Source organism: Giraffa tippelskirchi, chromosome 10 (genome assembly GCF_054371585.1).
Source record: "Giraffa tippelskirchi isolate mGirTip1 chromosome 10, T2T-mGirTip1v1.2.pri, whole genome shotgun sequence".
Lineage (NCBI taxonomy): Eukaryota > Metazoa > Chordata > Mammalia > Artiodactyla > Giraffidae > Giraffa > Giraffa tippelskirchi.
The window spans coordinates 7,082,351-7,103,064 of NC_137284.1; the positions used below are offsets into that span (position 1 = coordinate 7,082,351).

The 20,714-nt window shown below is 58.2% G+C and overlaps 2 protein-coding genes across 4 annotated transcripts; both read left to right on the forward strand.

Moving 5' to 3' along the window:
• The first annotated feature begins 233 nt into the window (after window positions 1-233).
• MAP3K11 (mitogen-activated protein kinase kinase kinase 11) lies at window positions 234-16,356 on the forward strand. 2 transcript variants are annotated; one of them, XM_081532383.1, is made up of 10 exons: window positions 234-1,433; window positions 6,434-6,614; window positions 6,804-6,952; window positions 7,065-7,240; window positions 7,365-7,608; window positions 8,106-8,219; window positions 9,084-9,219; window positions 9,313-9,404; window positions 14,458-14,881; window positions 15,486-16,356. In XM_081532383.1, exons 1-10 carry the CDS (start codon window positions 695-697, stop codon window positions 15,817-15,819), a joined length of 2,589 nt encoding a protein of 862 aa, XP_081388509.1. In that variant the 5' UTR covers window positions 234-694; the 3' UTR covers window positions 15,820-16,356. The 2 variants fall into 2 exon arrangements, with proteins under 2 accessions (XP_081388509.1, XP_081388508.1); XM_081532382.1 differs by having other exon boundaries at window positions 14,458-14,877; window positions 15,482-16,356.
• Window positions 16,050-20,677, forward strand: KCNK7 (potassium two pore domain channel subfamily K member 7). Of its 2 annotated transcripts, XM_081532426.1 has the most exons (4): window positions 16,595-16,721; window positions 16,959-18,209; window positions 19,693-20,091; window positions 20,309-20,677. In XM_081532426.1, the coding sequence occupies exons 2-4, from the start codon at window positions 17,891-17,893 to the stop codon at window positions 20,509-20,511; spliced, it is 921 nt and encodes a 306-aa protein (XP_081388552.1). In that variant the 5' UTR covers window positions 16,595-16,721; window positions 16,959-17,890; the 3' UTR covers window positions 20,512-20,677. The 2 variants fall into 2 exon arrangements, with proteins under 2 accessions (XP_081388551.1, XP_081388552.1); XM_081532425.1 differs by having other exon boundaries at window positions 16,050-18,209.
• Window positions 20,678-20,714: the final 37 nt, after the last annotated feature.

Here is a 20,714-nt window from a genome sequence, read left to right on the forward strand (position 1 = left end):
GGTGGGGGCTACCCTTCCTCTCCGTCGGCCTCTCATTGCCCGCCTACCCGGGAACTCCCCGGCCCAGTCGCCCCGCAGCCCCTGGGAGGGGAGCGGTGCTACCCGCCTGCGTCATCTGATGCTGTTTCCTGCGGGAGGGAGAACAGCGGAAAAAAGTGAAACTCCACCCTCCACCTCTGCCTCCCGCCCCCGAGGCCAAAGTACAAAGGGAGGAGGAAGAAGGGAACGGGGTTGGAGCCATCGGGTCGAGAGAGCCCAGCCAGGAAGAGACAGCTAGCCCCAACAAGAGACACTCCAGCCACCCCCTTCTCAAGGAGACCCAACCAGAGTCCAGGCGCTGCCCCTTGCTGGCCGCACCTTACGCTTCACGGGGTGCTGGAGCCAGGCTACCAGGACTGCTCCAGACTGAGGGACGTCGGGGCCCCTCTGTGCTGGCCATGGTGAGACGCCGGAGGCCCCGGGGGCCCACCCCCAAAGCCTGACCACACTGCCCTGGGTGGCCTTCCTCCGGAAGCCCGAGATGCAGGGGGCCAGGAGACAACACTCCTGGATCCCCAGAGAGGCGTGGGTCTGGGGCTGAGGGCCAGGGCCCAGATGCCCAGGTTCCGGGACTAGGGCCTCGAGGGTCAGCAGGGGTGGGGACCAGGGGCACCCAGGGAAGGTCCCCCACACCCACCAACGCCAGCTCCCAGCCATGGAGCCCTTGAAGAACCTCTTCCTCAAGAGCCCACTGGGGTCATGGAACAGTGGTGGCAGTGGGGGCAGCGGGGGCGGCGGCGGAGGTTGGCCAGAGGGGTCCCCGAAGGCGGCAGCTTATGCTAACCCTGTGTGGACAGCCCTGTTTGACTACGAGCCCAGCGGGCAGGACGAGCTGGCCCTGCGGAAGGGCGACCGTGTGGAGGTGCTATCCCGGGATGCAGCTATCTCAGGCGATGAGGGCTGGTGGGCGGGCCAGGTGGGCGGCCAGGTGGGCATCTTTCCGTCCAACTATGTGTCTCGGGGCGGTGGTCCGCCCCCCTGCGAGATGGCCAGCTTCCAGGAGCTGCGGCTGGAGGAGGTGATTGGCATCGGTGGCTTCGGCAAGGTCTACCGGGGCAGCTGGCGAGGCGAGCTGGTGGCAGTGAAGGCTGCTCGCCAGGACCCTGACGAAGACATCAGCGTGACAGCTGAGAGCGTGCGACAGGAGGCCCGGCTTTTCGCCATGCTGGCGCACCCCAACATCATTGCCCTCAAGGCCGTGTGCCTGGAGGAGCCAAACCTGTGCCTGGTGATGGAGTACGCTGCCGGCGGGCCGCTCAGCCGTGCCCTGGCTGGCCGGCGTGTGCCCCCCCATGTGCTTGTCAACTGGGCCGTGCAAATCGCCCGTGGGATGCACTACCTGCACTGCGAGGCTCTGGTGCCCGTCATCCACCGAGACCTCAAATCCAACAACAGTGAGTTTGGGGAAGTGTGCTTGGAGGGTGGCATGGCCTGAGCGCACACCTACTGCCAGCTTGCCGCTGAGCCTACCTGGGGATCTACTAGAGGCAGGAGCCACTGTCCTAGGAGCATCTCAGTTGACCAGGGGTGCCCCTGGGCTCACACTAGCCCCAAAGCAAGAGTCCCAGGCACCCAAGAGTCCTTTGCGCCCCAGCCCCAGGAGGAGGCCTTTACTCCAGCTCACAGGTGCTGAGTTAAAAAATTGGAATCTCTCAGGACCGTAAGCAACCTACCTAACCATGGCCACCACCTCAAGGAAGGGCATGCTGGATCCTGGCACCCCTCATCTTCAGGGAGCGCCCACTTGTCCTGCGGGTGCTTCCTCTCTCCACCGCTTGTGGTGGGCGGCTCCTCCAGAATAGACACCTCAAAGGGAAAAGCCCCTCCCCGCTTCCCCACCCCACGGTGGTCAAAGCTGGGGTCAGGGATGGAATTCTAACCCCACTCCTTTCCCTGGCTGCACTTTCTAGCTGCCTATTTTAACTCAGAGCATCGATTTCACTCTGTAAAAAGGGAGTGATTGGGAGGATGAAAGGGCTTAATCTTTGGGCACCCAATGCCCAGCATGTGGTGGGTCGTCAGCCATGGGTGTGGACGTTTGAAGGCTGGATCGCCAGGAGGGCTTTGCCTGGAATCAGCACTTGGAGTGGGCGTGGCAGGGCTAAGAAGACTTAAGGCACTCTATCTCCAGCCATTTCAGGTCCTACGCATGGCCCAGCATGGGCCTGAGACAAGCAAGTGACAGGTTCAGAGGGCTTCCTGAAGCAGGCAAGCTTCACTCCTGGCCCAGAGCAGGGCATGTTCAGAGAGGCACCCAGTTGGATGTCCTGGCAGGGCCTGATGAGAGCAAAGTCAAGTAGGCAGCACCCAGCATGGTAGTAGGGACGTGGGTGGGCCTGCTGGAGCCCAAGGTACAGACTAAAAAGCAAGAGGAAGGGCCGGCAGGGCCATTGGAGAGCCATGGGTGGCCCATGGAGGGGTGAGCGTGGATAATTTGAGCCTCCTGGCCTGGGCTGACCATGGATCAGAGGCTTGTAGGGAGCAGAACACCAGGGCCCAGTGATACCCGAGTCCTTTCCAGAGCCAGAGGGGCCTCAGGAGGTCTGCCAGCTACCCCACCCACTCCTCTCATCCACAGTAGGGTGCAGGACCCAGTGCCCAGCCGCGCTCCTGAGCCCCAGCCATCTAGGGACCCTCACTCCCTGCCCCAGCCTGAGGGGGATTCCCCGAAGGCCTGGGGGAGGGGACTCCTGTCTTCTGTTTTTCCTCCAGTTTTCTTTCCAGAAAAAATGGAACAATAGCCCAGGCCCCTGCTCCCCACCCTCCCCACCGCTTCCTGCGTTTCCTGCTGCCCCTGAGCCGGCTTCCTGCCCCTGCTCCAGCCTCTGCTCTCTCCCCAGCCCAGCTGCCTGCAGGAGAGGAAAGAGTTGGGGGCGGGGGGTTTGTGGGAGAGGAAGGAGCCAGGGATGGCACCCCCACTCCTCCCAGTTCCCTGCTTTCCTCCCTGAGTCTGGGTGGTGGCGAAGGGCAGGCAGGGTGCCCTTAGCCTCCCTGAGCCTGGGCTCCCACCTCACAGACCCCAGTTCTAGGCCTGGGGTGCTGTCTGCGGCATTGTGAGGGGGGAGTCCCTGGGCTGGGGGGGCGCAGGCAGGAAACAATGGCATGATTTTCCTGGACAATGGGGGCCTTGTGAGGAAGCCTGGCGGGGAGAGGAGGGGGAATTCTCCAGGCCCACGAGTCACAGGACTGACCAGCCAGCCCGGCCTGGGCCTGACCTCCCCCAATTCTCCCCCAAAGGACCCCCCCCATTGGAGACCTGGGCCAGGCCTCCCAGAAAGGAGAAGTAGGGACCATGGGAGGGAAGCGGAAGAGGTGTGAGCTGCGGAGGCCACTCCCGGGCTCCCCAGAGGCAGTCTAGGGAGGGGGCTGGGGGCCAGGTCGGTTTTCAGAGCCAGGGAGCCCTAAGGGGGTGCTGGGAAGGGGATCTATAGCCTCTTCTCTGAGTGACCCCTGATCACCCCATCCCCAAGGTCTACATCAGACAGTAGAAGAGCAGCTTGGGTTGGAACAAATTCAAGGCCAATGGAGAAAAGCAGGGGACACGGAGGGGAGGCTAAGGCTTCACAGGTGTCAAGCTGGGGACGGGGGTGGCAGAAAAGTCACCAGTACGAAGGAGTCCTGAGACTCTGAGTGGGTTGTCACCCCTGTCTGGGCTTCAGATGACGTGATTGAAAAAGGGAGGCTGGCCTCCCAGCTTGAGATACTGGTGCAGAAAGTGCTTCACCAGTCCGTGAGGTACCACAGGTGGCTAGAGACTTGACTGAGAAATAGCAGGAGGTTGGTCTTCAAGAGGATGGGTGGGTCCTGGCACCAGAGGAGGTGGGAGTCCCTCCCCAACCCCAGCCCATGGACCCCTTTGCCTGGTCCCTCTCTAGCCACCTGCCCCAGCCTGCTGCGGTTCTTCTTTGGAATGGATATTCACAGGGCTTACTAAATGGTCCAGTTCTGAGACTCCAGCAGCCATGTCAGAGGCTGTTGTGAAGCTGGGAATAAGATGTGGTAGCAGATGGAGAGGAGAGTCAACTTGAGATTCACAGCAGAATCTTTGGAACAACCATCACGTCCTTGTGTGAAGGCTTTAAAAAGGGTGATCTTGTTTAATACTCATGATGGACCCTCTGGCTTTTGTTGTCATCCTCAGCTTTAACTGTTCAGGAGTCAGCCCCAGTTTGGCTCAGAGGAGAGGGTAGGTTGCAGGACCGAAAGTTCTCTGAATTTGGAGACAGGGCAGGAAGATTTGCCGGGCACGGTGGGAGGACATAGGTGGTTGTTGAGGGCATGTAGACCAGGTAGGGTGACAGCTGTGCAGCTGGATCCACTTCTGAATGAGGGCTCCACATATGGGAGATGCCAATGAGGAGGGGACAGCTGGCACCTGGGAGAGGCCAGGACAGCCTGGAGGCAGTAGGCCAAGGTCAAGCGGAGGCCAGGCTCTGAGAAACACCAGCATTAAAAAGGCTAAGGGTGGGGAGGCCTGAAGGAAACAGCATAAGCAGCCAGAGGCCCTGGGAGCCAAGGACAGCAGGGAGGGGCTAAGCAACAGTGCCAGATGCCCCCATGAGGCCCAGGGAGCTTGGCCAGCAACAGGGTCAGGAGTTGTGGCTTTAGGCTTAGAAAAGTGAATACCCTGGTTGTGCCACCACCTCTGAGAAGTCTTCCCTGACTCACCTGTATAAGGTGCCTGTCTCCTCTGCCCCAATGCCAATACCCTGTGCTGCCCCCTCTGTGGTCCTGTCACCCTGGGCAGGATTGCTGAGAGGTGTGCCCTGAAATGGCAACCCACTCCAGTGTTCTTGCCTGGAGAATCCCAGGGATGGAGGAGCCTGGTGGGCTGCCGTCTATGGGGTCGCACAGAGTCGGACACGACTGAAGTGACTTAGCAGCGGTAGCAGCAGCAGCAGTGCCCTGAAAGGATATGTGTTCAGAAATGTCGTTGGCTTGGATGTCCCTTCTGTACAATACAGTTGACCATAACCAGAAAAGTAAAGAGTCCTCTTCAGACTCTCGAAGATTCTCTGACTTTGCCTTCCTTTTTTCCCTTAAAACCTCTCTCCTTTGAGCCATGCTTGTCCTGGTGACACATTTGCCAGTTGCTGGCTTTCCTGTGTGTGCAGGGTATGGTGGCCCCAGGAGGGACAAAGCCATGAACCCTTGCCATGTCCATCTACTCCTACATTTGTCCCAAACTCCTTTCTAGTCAACCACCACCCTTAGACCCCTTCGTGTCTCATCACATCTAGCTGCATCAGTGGATATCTTTTGGGGTCTTTCTTCTGGGCGTGGCTGTGCTAGCCACAGCGGGACATGGGCACCAGGGGTCTATAGTGCCCGCTGGGCTTCCTTTCTTACCAGGCAGTTCCCTCCTGCTCCCCACCCCCAGGGAGGTTCTGAATCACACTCTTGCCTCGACAAAATGGCAACACACAGGTTTCTTTTGAAATCAAAGTCACGACTGCTGAGAGGCTGCCATACTGCCCATTTCTGTTCTGTGCAGGGTTAGGGGAAAGTTAGAGCACTGGCTTTGGAACCACACATACCAGGTTGTGTGTGATACCTGCTTTGTTTGCTTATGACCTTGGGTAAGTCAAATCGTTGCTCAGTTTTCCTCTTTTGTGAAATGAGGATAATGATGTCTTTCTTGTTGCTGTTTAGTCGCTAAGTCGTGTCTCACCCTCTGCAACCCCAAGGATTAGAGCCTGCCAGGCTCCTCTGTCCATGGGATTGAACCCCCACCATTGCCTAGCTGAGACCAACTCCTCACTCTGATCTCAGCTTAAATGGCGCTTCCTCTGGGAAATCTTCTCAAGTTTTACAATTTACTTATTATTTATTGGCTGAGCCAAGGGTATGTGGGATCATAGTTCCTTGGCCAGGGATCAAACCTGTGTCCCCTGCAGTGGAAGTGCAGAGTCCTAATTACTGAAGTGAACTGTTAGTTGCTAAATCATGTCTGACCCTCTGCAACACCAAGGACTGGAGCCCACCAGGCTCCTCTGTCCATGGGATTTTCCGGGCAAGAATACTGGAGTGGGTTGCCATTTCCTTCTCCAGGGGATCTTCCCAAACCAGGGATCGAACCTGTGTCTCCTGCACTGGCAGGTGAATTCTTTATCACTGAGCCACCAAGGAATCCCATGATGTTTACCTCACAGATTTGTGTGTGTGTGTGTGCTAACAGTATAAATGCCTAACCTCTAGGAGTCCCTTGGTAAATATGTCCCAGCCTTGTGTTTATTGTCTCATTCTACCCCAACTCCAGGGCAAGGTTGAGACCAAGTCACCTCAGTGCCCCCAGTACCTAGCCAGGATGTCTGTCAGATGACAGTTTGCTCCCAGCTCCTCCCTTGTCCCCACCACCTGAGCCTGGAACCACAGTCCAGCCTCTCTTCCCCAGTTCTGCTGCTGCAGCCCATTGAAGGTGACGACATGGAGCACAAGACCCTGAAGATCACTGACTTCGGCCTGGCCCGTGAGTGGCACAAAACCACGCAAATGAGTGCTGCGGGCACCTATGCCTGGATGGCTCCTGAGGTTATCAAGGCCTCCACCTTCTCCAAGGGCAGCGATGTCTGGAGGTGCGGCTGGGTGGGGTCTGGACAGATATGGGGCCGCGGGGGTGGGAGAGGTGGCAGCCAAAATCTAGGGCTGCATGGATAAGCAGAGGCCAGGGGAGGGACACAGATCACTTAGCTCTTGGTTGCTTTGGGGTGAAATGGCAATGAATGAGTCGAGGAGGGAACACAGACCCTTTGTCTCACCCACAGCTTTGGTGTGCTGCTGTGGGAACTGCTTACCGGGGAGGTACCCTATCGTGGCATCGACTGCCTTGCTGTAGCCTATGGTGTGGCCGTGAACAAGCTCACACTGCCCATTCCATCCACCTGCCCGGAGCCCTTCGCACAGCTCATGGCCGGTAAGGGGATGGGGCAGTAGGGTGAAGGGTGGAGCTCCTTGGCCCAACAGGACATATCCATTCACAGACCCCTTCCCCTGTCCACCCCCCCACCCCCACTCCGTTTTCCTAGACTGCTGGGCGCAGGACCCCCACCGCAGGCCCGACTTCGCCTCCATCCTTCAGCAGTTGGAGGCGCTGGAGGCGCAGGTTCTACGGGAAATGCCGCGGGACTCCTTCCATTCCATGCAGGAAGGCTGGAAGCGCGAGATCCAAGGCCTCTTCGACGAGCTGCGGGCCAAAGAAAAGGTGGGAGGAGTCGCAGTCCCAGGGTTGGAAAGAGACGCCGGGAAGGGACGTCTCTCGGAGGGTGGGGATGAGCGCCTGGGACCGTACCCGCCTGACGCCACCGCCTTCGCTGTCCTGGGCACAGGAACTACTGAGCCGCGAGGAGGAGCTGACCCGCGCGGCGCGTGAGCAGCGATCACAGGCAGAGCAGCTGCGGCGGCGCGAGCACCTGCTGGCTCAGTGGGAGCTGGAGGTGTTTGAGCGCGAGTTGACGCTGTTACTGCAGCAAGTCGACCGCGAGCGGCCGCACGTCCGCCGCCGCCGCGGAACCTTCAAGCGCAGCAAACTCCGCGCGCGCGACGGCGGGGAGCGTATCAGCATGCCACTCGGTAAGGGGCGGGGCCCAGCGCGCCGCCCGCCATTGGCTTCGCGTGCGGAGGGGCGGGGCCGGGCGGGTGGCTGGCCGCGCTGGGACTGGCCTAGGGCGTCGGTGGGTGGGCCTGTGAGCGGAGGCTGGAAGGGGTGGGACCGGGAGTGTGTTTTCGTCTGTGGGCGGGTTCTGGCGGGAATATTTGCATGTCGGCCTGGGAGTGGCTGCGGCCGGGAAGGGGCGGGGCTCTTGAAAGTTCTGGGAAGCCGGAGGGCGCGGGGTGGGCCGTCTCCGACTTCGCCGCGCTTCCCTGGGTTGGATGGAGGTCGGCTTTACTTAACGAGAGCCAGGGGCTCAGGAAGCCACTGAGGCCGGCCCCAGTCACCTAGCCTCCGTGCTAGGCCGGGTTCCAGCACTGCCTGCGTGGCCTCGGTGCTGCCGAGGGGCTCTGCGGGGTGGGATCCTGTGTCTCCTTCACCACAAACCTGCACCCGGCTTCCCTCCCCCCAACCCTAGACTTCAAACACCGCATCACCGTGCAGGCCTCGCCTGGCCTGGACAGGAGGAGGAACGTCTTCGAGGTCGGGGCTGGGGACTCGCCCACCTTTCCCCGGTTCCGGGCCATCCAATGTAAGCAACCTCTCTTGCCCACGTCCTTCTCCCCAGATCTTACCCTTTTGTCAAACCTTATCCTTGGAAGTGGATCCCTCGCACTGTCTCCCCCTCTTCTTCCCCGCTCCCAGGTTCCCTCCCCATCCATCTAAACTGGTATCTCTAAGTTCCCCAAGCAGCAGTCATTTTACAACTTTTTTTTCCTAACAATTGTATGACGCTATGTACTGTTCACTTTCCTAAGTGCTTTGCTAATATTAGGATGTCCCTGGTGGCTCAGAGCATAAAAAGAATCTGCCTACAATGCAGGAGACCCAGGTTCGATCCCTGAATTGGGAAGATCTCCTGGAGAAGGGAATGGCAACCCACTCCAGTATTCTCACCTGAAGAATTCCATGGACAGAGGAGCCTGATAGGCTACCATGGGGTCACAAAGAGTCAGACACGACTGAGCGACTAACAGTTGCTAATATTAATTCCTCACAATGACCCTGTGAGGTAGATATCTTTACTATTACCTAGGTTTTACTGATGAGAAAAATGAAAGAAGTAACCGCCTAATACTGTATAGCTGATAAGTGGCAGGGTCAGAATTCAGACCCACACAGTGTGCTGCAGTGTCTGTGCCAGCTGAAGGACTAGAAGAGATGTCCCACTGCCAGTCCCAGGACCCACACTCACCTACCCCATCCCAGTGCTGTGCGATTTCTCTGTAAACCCAAAGCTTACCATGGGAATGGGATGGGGCCCAGCCTGACTACCCGCTCTCCATCCTTCAAAAAGTTGCCCCCGGAGCCCAGTCCTTATGATGGGAGGACAAGGGTCAGGGTCCTTGATCTCAACTCAGGCTTCTTCGGTTCCCCCCCACCCCACCCACCACAGTGGAGCCTGCAGAACCAGGCCAGGCGTGGGGCCGACAGTCCCCGAGACGGCTAGAGGACTCAAGCAATGGAGAGCGCCGAGCATGCTGGGCCTGGGGTCCCAGCTCCCCCAAGCCTGGAGAAGCCCAGAACGGGAGGTGAGTGCCTGACTGCCACCCACCCAGCAGCTGCTGCCTCCCAACAATCCTGAGATTCACGAAGCACGACTCCCCTTCTCATCCCGTCACCAGGAGAAGGTCCCGCATGGATGAAGCCACGTGGTACCTGGATTCAGATGACTCATCCCCGCTAGGATCTCCTTCCACACCCCCAATGCTCAATGGTGAGTGGCCTTGTCTGCCCCCAGCCAACTGTTGTTGTACTCCTGTGGGTACTATGGCCATTGCTAGAACCCAGGTGTGACCTATAAGCCCACAACTGAGGGGGACCCTGCCTAGGCCTCAGGGGGCCCAGAGTGGTCCCATTGTGCAAGGCTGGCCTGCAAGCAGGCTCTTGCCTGGGCCTGCATCAGCTGCTGTGCCCTCAGCAAGCTCTAGGGAGGGAAGGAAGACAAGGAACAGTGCCCCCCGTTTGGGACCCAAAGGAAGCTGGGCACAGAGAAGGAAAGAAAATTGTGCATGTGGGGTGGAGTTAGAAAAGTGGCTACCACGCTGTGCTTCTCAGAGTCCTTTCTGGGGAGCTTGGAGGTGGAAAAGAGGATAAGAAAGCTGAACGGGCTGGTATCCAGGGCCCGCTCACTGCATCTGGGGCAGTTCTGGGCTCTTCTGTTTTCTATAATGGCAACAGCACTTACTGCGTATCAGGTATTCCGTCCAAGCAACAACCCCATGAGGGGTTATTATACCCATCTGAGAAATGAGAAAACTGAGGCTCTGAGACATAAAGTAATCTACCTAAATCCCCCAGCTAAGGATCTGAACCCAGGAAAATGTTGACACTCATGCTCATAGTGAGCTTCCCCAGAAGCTTTCACTTGAAGAAGGGGTTTCTCATCTACAAGCTACTTGGGAAGCTAGGGGGTCAGCAGAAAGCAGGGGTCCTGGGTCGGGGGGTGGGGGCAAGGCTCATCTCAGCACTGCCCAGCACTGGCAGGGACTAGAAAGTTGCAGCCTCCGTTGCCCAAGGGTCCCTTTACAGCCCCCAGTTTCTCAAAGCCAGAATATAGGACCTGACTTAGCTGTCATCAGACCAGAGTCCTGTTCAGCAAACAAGTTAGACTCACTCCTCTCACTCCACCCAATGCATCACCTCTACCATTACCTAAGCTACGATTCACAGTAATAACAACAGCAAACATTTATTGGGTCCTTCCTGTGTGCCATTTTATAGAGGAGAAAACTGAGGCACAGAGAAGTAAAGTGATTTGAAGTAGGACACACAGCAGAACAGGGATTTGAGCCCAGGGCTTCCCTTGTGGTGCAGCTGGTAAAGAATCCACCTGCAATGTGGGAGACCTGGGTTCGATCCCTGGGTTGGGAAAGTCCTCTGGAGAAGGGAAAAGCTACCCACTCCAGGATTCTGGCCTGGAGAATTCCATGGACTGTATAGTCCATGGGGTCACAAAACTTTCACTGACTCCAGAGGCAGGGCTCTGGACCCCCGTCTGCCATGCCATTTCTTGCTCCAGCGGTTGCATTGCCCCAAGCAGGCTGTGTGCTACAGGGACTGAACTGAGAATTGGAAGGCCAAGGGGGCTGCTTGGAATAACCTGCTCTAGAATGCTCCAGGCCAGAAGGCTCAGTGGAGAACATGAGGTCCTGTCGAGCTGCATGTGCAGGCCAAAGCAGCCCCTAACCATGGTCTACAGATCCCTTCAGATCCCTTTGGCCTTATCCTCCCTGGGCTCCCAGGAGCAGGGACCTCATCTTTCTCCAGCTTGCCCCCTTACCTGAAAGGGTATCACTTGTCCCAGCCCAGCTGCTGGCTGAGCATTTGTTTCCACTTGTGCAAACCCACATCCAGCTGTCTTGGCCCACCCACAAGTGAGTGATTTTGACCTCCCAACCACCTACAGAGTCAAAAGCCTAGCTAAGAATCAAAGATGTCCCTGAGAGATTGTCCCAGTCGTTAGCCACACCACTGGGGAGTCCCATCTCCCACCCCTTGTCCCTGCCTGGGTGTGCTGGCCCCTGGGAAACTGGTTGTGATGGATTGGTGGGCACGATCTGCCAGCACCTGCCCCATGAAGCTTTTGCCCTGGAGCCACCAACTACCACATGGCTGTGTCCTTTCTATGAGGCCCTGTAGAAGTGATTTCACCTTCATCTCTGAGTCAAGAATGGTTTTTCTGCTTTCTCCGTAACAACAGGGTGGCCACCTCTTACTGCCAGGGAGTTTAGAGGTAAATTAAAATCATTGCCAAGTTACCTGGGGCAAGTTGCTGACTTCTGGGAACCTCAGTTTCTCAGGATATCAACCTCAGTGACTTCTTTCCACTCTTAGTTTGTGTGCTGATCTCCAGCTTCACTTTGTTCCATTTTTCTTGCTTGTTTTAAACCTGTTTTTCCCCTGTTGTTTTAAACTCACTGTAAATGATCAGTTTCTTCACCTGTAAAGTAGGGGAACAGCGATCACCTTATGTGGTTGTCACAAGGATTCTAAGAATGGATTCTTCCATCAAACATGTACTGACACATATAATGAGCCAGGCATCATAGTGCTAGAGATCAGCAGTGCCTTGACCTCTGGGCAGGCCTAGTCTGGTGGAGGAGGCAGACTCGGAAATAAACGAGTCCAGTAGAGAGTAGCATGTGGGAGGGTGAAGGGCTGTACAAGACATAGTATGAGCAAGAACTGCACAGGTGAACGGGGGATTCTGACACAGCTTCTATTTTATTTTTTAAACTTTATTTTTTGGTTGCGCTGGGTCATCATTGTGGCACACGGGCTTCTCTCATGGTGTGCAGGCTTAGTTGACCCACAGCATGTGGGATCTTAGTCCCTCCGCTGGGGATCAAAGCCCCATCCCCTATATTGGAAGGCAAATTTTTAACCACTGGACCACCAAGGAAGTCCCTGGCAAAACTTCTAAAAGAGGGAAAAGCTCTTGTTTTCCTCTACATTCTATTGCTTCACTTCTGACACCATATGTGTGGTTTTTCCCACACCAGCCAATTCTGGGACATCAGCTGGAAGTCCTACAATCCAATCCAGTTCTGACACCGCCTACCTGGAGTTATTGTCAGACTCAGTCCACAGGTTAAGGGTTCGGGCCCACAAGACTGCTCCTCTGTACTGCAGACACCAGTTGTAAGTCCAGGTTATCACCTGTGCTCCTCATCAACTAGCTCTACATTGGAGGTTCCCACAACCTCCCTCCTCAGATTTGATAATTTGCTTGAAGAGCTCACAGAACTCAGGAAAACCATCTACTTACTAGACTACCAGATTATTATAAAGGATACAGGTCAAGGACATCCAAATGGAAGAGATGTGGAGGGCAGGGTATGTGGGAGGGGCACCCAGCTTCCATGCCCCCTCTAGGCACACACCTCTGCTGGTTCACCAACGCTGAAGTTCTCCAAACCCTTTGGCTGGGTTTTTATGGAGCCTTCATTACATGGGTGTGATTGACTGATTAAATCATTGGCCATTGGTGACAGGAGTCAATCTCCAGCCCCTCTCCTACCCTGATGCAGGTAGAGGCTGAAAGTTCCAACCCTCTAATCACACAATTCATTCCCCCAGCAGACCCCATCCTCCAACAGTGACCGCATCAGGGACTTCCCTGGTGGTCCAGTGGTTAAGACTCCATGCTCCTAACGCAGGGGTTACAAGTTTGATCCCTGGTCAGGGAACCAAGATGCCTCATGCTGCCCAGGGCTGCCAAAATAAAAAGACCACATCAATATGAACTCAGATATGGAAATTCCAAGGGTTTGGGGAGTTCTGTACCAGGAATGAGATGAAAACCAAATAGGTACTTTTTTATAAACCACAATGTCACAGCTGAAGCTGTGACATCTCAGCTGGGTCTGAAATGTAAGGGATCACTGAGCGCGAGGTGGGAAAGGTGTGCTGAGTAGAGGGAACAGTGTGTGCATGCAACCATGGGGCTCACCAGACCTAAGGAAGAGGGATCCTGGTTGGAATTCACTGAAGGAGTTGAGAGCCAGGGACTCACAAGCCTGAAACAGCAGGCTGGGGCCAGTTCAGGAAGGATCTGGAAGTTGACAGGGGAGTTTTTAAGCAGAGACTTGTCTTTAGCAGATTTTCATCTTAGAAGGCAGTGGCCACTGCAGGGGTGGGGTAGGAGATAAGAGAGAGATGGCGGCGGGGTGGGGGGGGGGGTTCCCTGGCTTTCCAGTGGTTAGGACTTCCATGTTCTCACTGTTGAGGGTGCGGGTTAAATCCCTGGTAGAGGAACTAAGATCACACAAGCCTTGGGGCCCAGCCAAAAAAAGAGACGAGGTAAGGGTTGTGGCTGAGGATGGACCCCAAGCAACGTCCTGGTTCACTGCAGAAACTCACATTTTTCCCAGCTTTGCATTTCTTCCTCTGGACCCCTCACCCACTGCTTCATGCCAGGCAGGCCCAAGGAAGACAGAGAAGGCTCTGAAAGCCCAGGCAAGGAGCTTAGACTTTCTTCTAGCAGCCGTGGAGAGCCATGGCAGGTTCTAGAGCTGAGGAGGACCTGACAAAATTGGGGTTTGTGGGGGGCCATCACAGGCTGCCCTACCTCTTCGAAGACCCATTCCCCAAACCCACCCATTTGGTCTAGAATGGAGTCAGGTTAACCCTAGCCCCACAGGTTAGGACACATGTGCTTTAATTCAGGGCAGGGTACCCTTAGCTAAGCCTGGGAACCCTTGGGGCATGAGGCTCAGACAACGTAATGCCCCTAAATCACTCAGCTCAGGCCTGACACAAACAACTGACCTCTCCAAGCCTCAATTTCCTCATTTCTGGAATAGGGACAGTGTTGTGTCCCTTTAGGGCTGTGTACGTTGGAATTGGCCTGTGTGCCTTATACAAGCTACCACTGGAGGCAGGAGCAGGCAAGTAGAAGGACCAGGGCTGCCCAACCAGGGAGGAGATGGGCACCGCATGGGTCCCAGCTTGTGACCCTGGCCCCTGCGGATATCTTCTGCCACCCATGGAGGGCACTGAGGCCGGCCCTGCTCTGGCCTGAGCTTGATTCTTGGTGGAACCCCGGCCTTCCCTCCAGCCGGCCCTCCTCCTGTGGGTTCCAGAGTACCTGGCTTAGCTCCTGCTGCTTTCAGAGTTTGCACTGCCCTCCTCCACCCCCAACACTTCTGAAAAGCCAGAAAGGGGGTGCTGGGGGGAAGACTTGGACTGGGGGAGTCAGGGGAGCAGAAGTCAGTCCTAGCTCCAGGGCCGCGGGAAGTTGGCCTAACCTGTGTACCCGCCGCCAGGTAACCTCCCGCGGCCGAGCCCGGAGCCCGAGGAGCCCCGGCGGCCGGGCCCGGCCGAACGCGGCAGTGGCTCCGGGACGCCCAAGCTGATCCAACGCGCGCTACTGCGCGGCACCGCCCTGCTCGCCTCGCTGGGCCTCGGCCGGGACCTGCAGCCCCCGGGGGGCTCGGGCCGAGAGCGCGGGGAGCAGCCCTCGCCAACACCCCCCCGCTCGTCGCAGCCCACCCCGTCCCCCGCCGAGCCGCCCCCCTCCCCGCTCATCCGCTTCTCCTCCGAGACTCCGGAAACCCCAGCCTCCCCGCTGAGCCCCGACGCCTCCGGCCCGCCTGCCCCCGCGCCGCCCCTGCTGCTGGAGCTGGGTGTCCCCGCTGCGGGGCAGCCCTCAGCCAAGAGCCGCCGGCGCGAAGAGGAAAGGCGCGGTAAGTGGCTTACTGCCTGGTGACGGGGGAGGAGGGGCTGGTGGGGATCCGCAGGGCAGTGAGCAGGGCTGCAGCTGTCTGCTGGACTTCCAGCTGCGCCCTCGGGGTGATGGGGATACTGTAGGGAACTGAGTTCTATGATCAGCCATGGGGGGGGCGGGGGCCGGGGCCGGGGCGGGCCAGGCCGGTTGTGAAATAATAGAAGTAATAAGGACCACCCTAGCAAACTGGCTGTTAACCTGGGCCAAGTACTATTTCTAGTGCTTTAGAGAGGTCATCTCATTCAATTATGATAACAATGCTATGAACTAGGCACTCCGGTTAGACCCATTTTTTGGATGACATGTAAGGCACAGAGAGATCAAGGGACTCCAGGCTCCCACTAGTAAGCTGCTGAGCTGGGTTGATCCAAGGCCTGCTCCCGAGGCCTCTTCACTCTTAACTGCTCAATCAAGGCACCATGGAGCAGGAAGGGTTGTGGAAGCCCCAAGTCCCGGAGCTCACTGTGCCACGAGGAAACAGGCCCAGAGCAGGGCAGTGCCCCCTGGGGACACCCAAGAGCCGGTGACTGCCTGACCTGGGCCCCCTCCCCTTCCTCGAATAGCCAGCGCCGTCTCACCACCGCCGGGGATATCACGCTCCGCTCCTGGCACCCCGGGGACCCCACGCTCCCCACCTCTGGGCCTCATCAGTCGACCTCGGCCCTCACCCCTCCGCAGCCGCATCGACCCGTGGAGCTTTGTGTCCGCTGGGCCACGGCCTTCACCCCTGCCCTCGCCACAGCCTGCGCCCCGCCGGGCACCCTGGACCTTGTTCCCGGACTCAGACCCCTTCTGGGACTCTCCGCCTGCCAACCCCTTCCGAGGGGGCCCTCAGGACTGCAGGGCGCAGACCAAAGACGTGGGTGCCCAGGCCCCGTGGGCACCAGAGGCAGGGCCCTGAGAGGGCCAGCTGCTTCCCCACGTGCCCACCGCCCTGGAGGAGCCTCAGCATACACTGGAATAGGAGCCAGGCCAGTCTCTCCAGCTGCCTTGGTTTTGCCCAGGGACCCCGCCCCCTCTGGGGGTCAGGAACACTACACTGCACAGGAAGCCTTCACACTGGATGGGGGGCCTGCACCCCCACACATACACACCTGCAACGGGTGGGTCCCCTGACTTACCTGCCCCACTGGGGCCCGACACTGTACCCAGCTGGTTGGGAGGACCAGAGCCTGTCTCAGGGATTTGCCCCCCGGGGGTGGTGCAGGGAACAGGGGAGGTGCAGGGGAGAGGGGCCAGCCTTAGCTGTCACCAGCACTTTTGACCAAATCCTACTACTGTGTCCCCTGCCCCTGGGTTTAGTGCCTGGGCCCCCCTGCCCTGGGGGTCACCTGGGGTCAAGGTTCTCTGGGTGCCTTCCTGCTGCCCCGGCCAAGGCTGGGGCCATGGCCTCAGGATCCAATGAAGCCAAATAAACTCCCCAAGCTGTCTCCCCAAACACAGCCTGTCACCATTCTTGGAGGTAACTGGGGGATCCAGACCATCCCGTGACCCTGGTGACCTCAGGGCCCCAGCAGAATGGCAGGTGGCCTAGGCCGAAGTTGGGATGCTCTGCACCGCATCTCTCCCGGGATCAAGTTCAGTTGATCATCAGATGTTACAAGGTCCTTCTCAGCCTCCCTGACACCCACACACTTGGGCCTTACTCATCTGTTCCCACCTTGGCCGGGCCTTTCCCACCATTTCAAGCGACTGTTTGCCCTGATTGTTCCTGTTGTGAGGTGGTCCCCACTTATCCTCAGGGCCCAGCAACAACACCACCTACCCTGGGGCTCCTTCCTGGCCATACTGCGCCCACTCCAGGCAGCTTGCTGAACTCAGGAGCCCACAGTCTTCTGGGCGGCATCTTAGGGGTTGTCCAGGGTTTGTTTTTATCCTGAGGCCTGGACACAGGAGGGGGTCATCCACCCTGACACCTGACTCCACTCATGCTTCTCTTAAGAAGCCATGGAGGTTCTGCAGACCACCCCTCCCATGCCATGCCCTAGGGCATGGGTCCTCGGGCTCATCCCCAAATGGTTTGTGGGAGTCGTGGTCCAGGCTCTCTTCCCCCCTCCCCTTTGCACTCCACAGCAGCCAGATCTACTGTGACTGTGGTCAGCATGGCGAGGATTTGGGAGAGCACAAAAGTTTCTCAGGAAGGATTGGGAATGGCGGGAGCCTCATCTCTCCAGGGCGCCCAGTGTCCTCCACTCCTGTCCTCACCTCACCACTTGCCCCTGGCGCCCCATCCCAAGTCCTGCCATCCCTCTCCCATTCTGCTGCCCAGGCCACCACCTTCTCATCTGGGGTACGTGCCATAGCCCTGTCCATAGGTCCCCATTTTTCTCACCACCCAGCCTCCTTCCCACCTGGCCTGGCCTCTTCTCTTCCCCAGCTGAACTGTCACTCCCCTCCCCGGAGGAGCTTTTCAGGCGAAGTTCCCCTCCCCCAGAACACTCTCCCATCATCCAGGGCGTTTCCTAAAGGGAGTTTATGACAAGGTGAACTCACCCTGCCTCCTTGCTAACAGGTTTCTCCTGGGAACGCTGGGAGGGCAGAGACCTGCCTCTGTCCTCTCCCCTAGTGTCCTCAGGGTCTGGGGACCTGCTGACGAGTGAATGGGGTCTGTGACTGGGTGAGCTCGTCCTCCCTCGCGTGAACCACCACCGTGGGAGGGGGAGCTGGTCAATCACCTTGCCTTTCTCCCACCTGATCCTGACCGCCCACCACTCAACCACCCAGCTTTGGGGACCTGGGTGGAAAACTTGTTGCCCCCAGAAACAGGAGTGACCCAGCTCCCTCCCAAGCCTGAGCCGCCTCCTCACCTGGCCCTCCTGGCCCCACTCACCCCAGTTCCATCCCAGGCTTCCCTCTCTCTCCAGCCACCCACGCAGCCCCTCCCCCCAGCCTCACCCTGCCAGGTGCCTCCCAGGTGCCTGTGGTGGAGAGTCGGCTCCCAGGGCACCTCTGACGGACTCTGGTGGCAGACCATGGGGGCTCTAAGGCCCTGGGCCCGATACGGGCTACTGGCTGTGGCCCACCTGCTGGCCCTGGGGCTTGGGGCCACAGTGCTCCAAGCCCTGGAGGGGCCTCCAGCCCTTCGGCTCCAGGCCAACCTCAGGGCCGAGCTGGCCACCTTCCAGGCAGAATTCGGGGCCTGCCTGCCACCTGGGGCTCTGGAAGAGCTGCTGGGCACCGCCCTGGTAGCTCAGGCCCATGGGGTTTCCAGCCTGGGCAATGACTCCGAGGCCAGGATCTGGGATCTGCCCTCAGCCCTGCTCTTCACTGCCAGCCTCCTCACCACCACGGGTAAGGCGGCCCAGCGGCCCAGTAGGAAGGCGCTCTCAAGGCCATCCCTACCTGGGGTCCCTGAGGGTGCAGGCCTCCCCCGGCCCCAAACTGCTAGACAGAACCCAGGCCTCATTAGGCCTGTCATCAGGGCTGGGGCTCCCCCCCACCAACACACCCCAACTGGTGCCTCAACTTCAGGTGCCAGGGGGCGTGGCCTCCTCAGCCCCACCCCCAGGCAGCTGTGAGACCCAGGGGAGGTACCCAGACCCCACCAGCCTGAGGCGAGACTGGGGAGCCTGTGCAGTGGGATAGATTCTTGGATGGAGGGAAATGGAGTGAACCCAGGGACCAGCAACCCAGGAAGAGTATAGGGGGAGGATGTTAGCTAATGAGACGTTAGCCCAAGCAAGAGAGCACAGAGATAGACACGAAGAAACTCCTGGCAGAGGAAACAACAAGGGTGAAGGCCCAGAGCCCAGGAAGTGGGGGGCGGGGGGTGGGAGTAGAGGTGTTTGCCCTGTAAAGTGTGTGAAATTCATTTATTTATCTAGGCTGCACTGGGTCTTAGTTGCAACACCCAGGATCTTGGATCTTCATTCTGGTATCTTTAGTTGTGGCACATGGGGTCTAGTTCCCTGACCAGGGATTGAACCCGGCCCCCTGCATTGGGAGCACGGAGTCTTAGTCATCAGACCACCAGTGAAGTCCTGAATATTTTTTGAAGTCCATTTTCCACCTTCTTTTGGAGAAACTTGGAAACTTACTTGCACTGAGCCAGAAGCCCCTGTTGGAGAACACGGCCCGCCCTTGGGACAGCATGCGTGCTCTCCAGCCCACCCCTGTCCCCACCACTCCCTTTTGGCTCACTTCTGACTCCTCGAGGCATCTGTGTTTTACAACCCTGGACCAGCTGATCCTGTTCCCCCAGTAGGCCCTGATCTTTCACCTCCCCTGCCTTTGCACATGCCTTTCCACCCTTGAAAAGCACGCTGCCTCTTTGGCAACCCTCCACGTCTGGTGTCTTGACTGATTTTCCTGCTGGCCTCTCATCTGAACCTGAGCAGACTCAGGTTCTAGCACAGGGCCTGGCACCCAGGGTAACTTGATATGCCTTTGGGGAATGAATGAAAGACTGGGTAACATTTCACCTGGTGAACTGGGAAGTGTGGATCAAAGACAGACTGAGGAATCTCTCAGGAGGTCAGGCTGCCTCAGGGTAGGACAGCAGCTCTCAGAATTACCCCAGCTACAGGAGGCCTGAGGGGGACTCTTCTCTTTTCATCCTTTCTTGTTCCAGAACATGAAAGAGTGACCCAGAGAGGTTCAGGGACTTGACCAAGACCCCCAGTGAACAAGGGCAAGAGCCCACAGAGAACGGGGCCTGAATAGTTCCGGCCGTGTCGGCCACCAGAGGGCAGCCTTCTGCAGGAGCGAGGCTCAGGGAAGTGGGCACCAGCAACCCCACTCGGGTCCTCATTACCCACCGCTCTCTCCTCTCCAGGTTACGGCCACATGGCCCCGCTATCAGCTGGTGGAAAGGCCTTCTGTGTGGCCTATGCGGCCCTGGGGCTGCCGGCCTCCTTAGCCCTTGTGGCTGCCCTGCGCCACTGCCTGGTGCCTCTGCTCAGCCGCCCCGGAGCCTGGGCAGCCACCCGCTGGCAGCTGACACCAGCCAGGGCTGCTCTGCTGCAGGCAGTTGCACTGGGCCTGCTAGTGGTTGGTGTCTTCGTGCTGCTGCCAGCACTGGTGCTGTGGGGTGTGCAGGGCGACTGCAGCCTGCTGGAGGCCATCTACTTCTGCTTCAGCTCCCTCAGCACCATCGGCCTGGGGGACCTGCTGCCGGGTCGCGGCAGTGGCCTGCATCCGGTGCTATACCACCTTGGCCAGTTTGCGCTTCTGGGTGAGTCCAGCTGCTAAGGAAGATGGAGTGGGGGAGGAGAGGAGGGAAGAGGAGCCTGGACTACAACTCCCATAAGCCCCTGGGGGAGGCCGAGCCTCACAGGCTGGGCCTCTGTCCCAGGGCATGGTGCAGAGTCTTAGTTGGCAGTGGGAAGAGAATTGTCTGGTGGGAGGTGCGTGGGAGCATGAGAGCTGCCCTAGTAACCTCCTCTCCCCAGGTTACTTGCTCCTGGGGCTCCTGGCCATGCTGCTGACCGTGGAGACCTTCTCGGAGCTGCCTCAGGTCCGTGCCATGGTGAAATTCTTCGGGCCCAGCGGCCCTGTGAACGCTGAGGACGAAGGTGCCATCCTAGGCCAGGACGAACTGGCTCTGAGCACCATGCCCTCAGCGGCAGCCCCAGCACAGGCCCCAGCTTGCTGACAGGTGTCGGTGATGGAGCTACGCTCCTTTCAGTGGAGAAGCCTGAGGAAGGAGCCCTAGGGAGTGGCTGGGGAAGGCTGGGGGGGCGGGGGGGAGGGAAAGGAAGGGGTGGATGTGAGAACCTCCGGAAATAATGTGTTAGTAAAAAAAAAAAAAAAATAGGCAACACAGCCGCCTGTTTTCCTCTCCTCTTTCGAAACGGG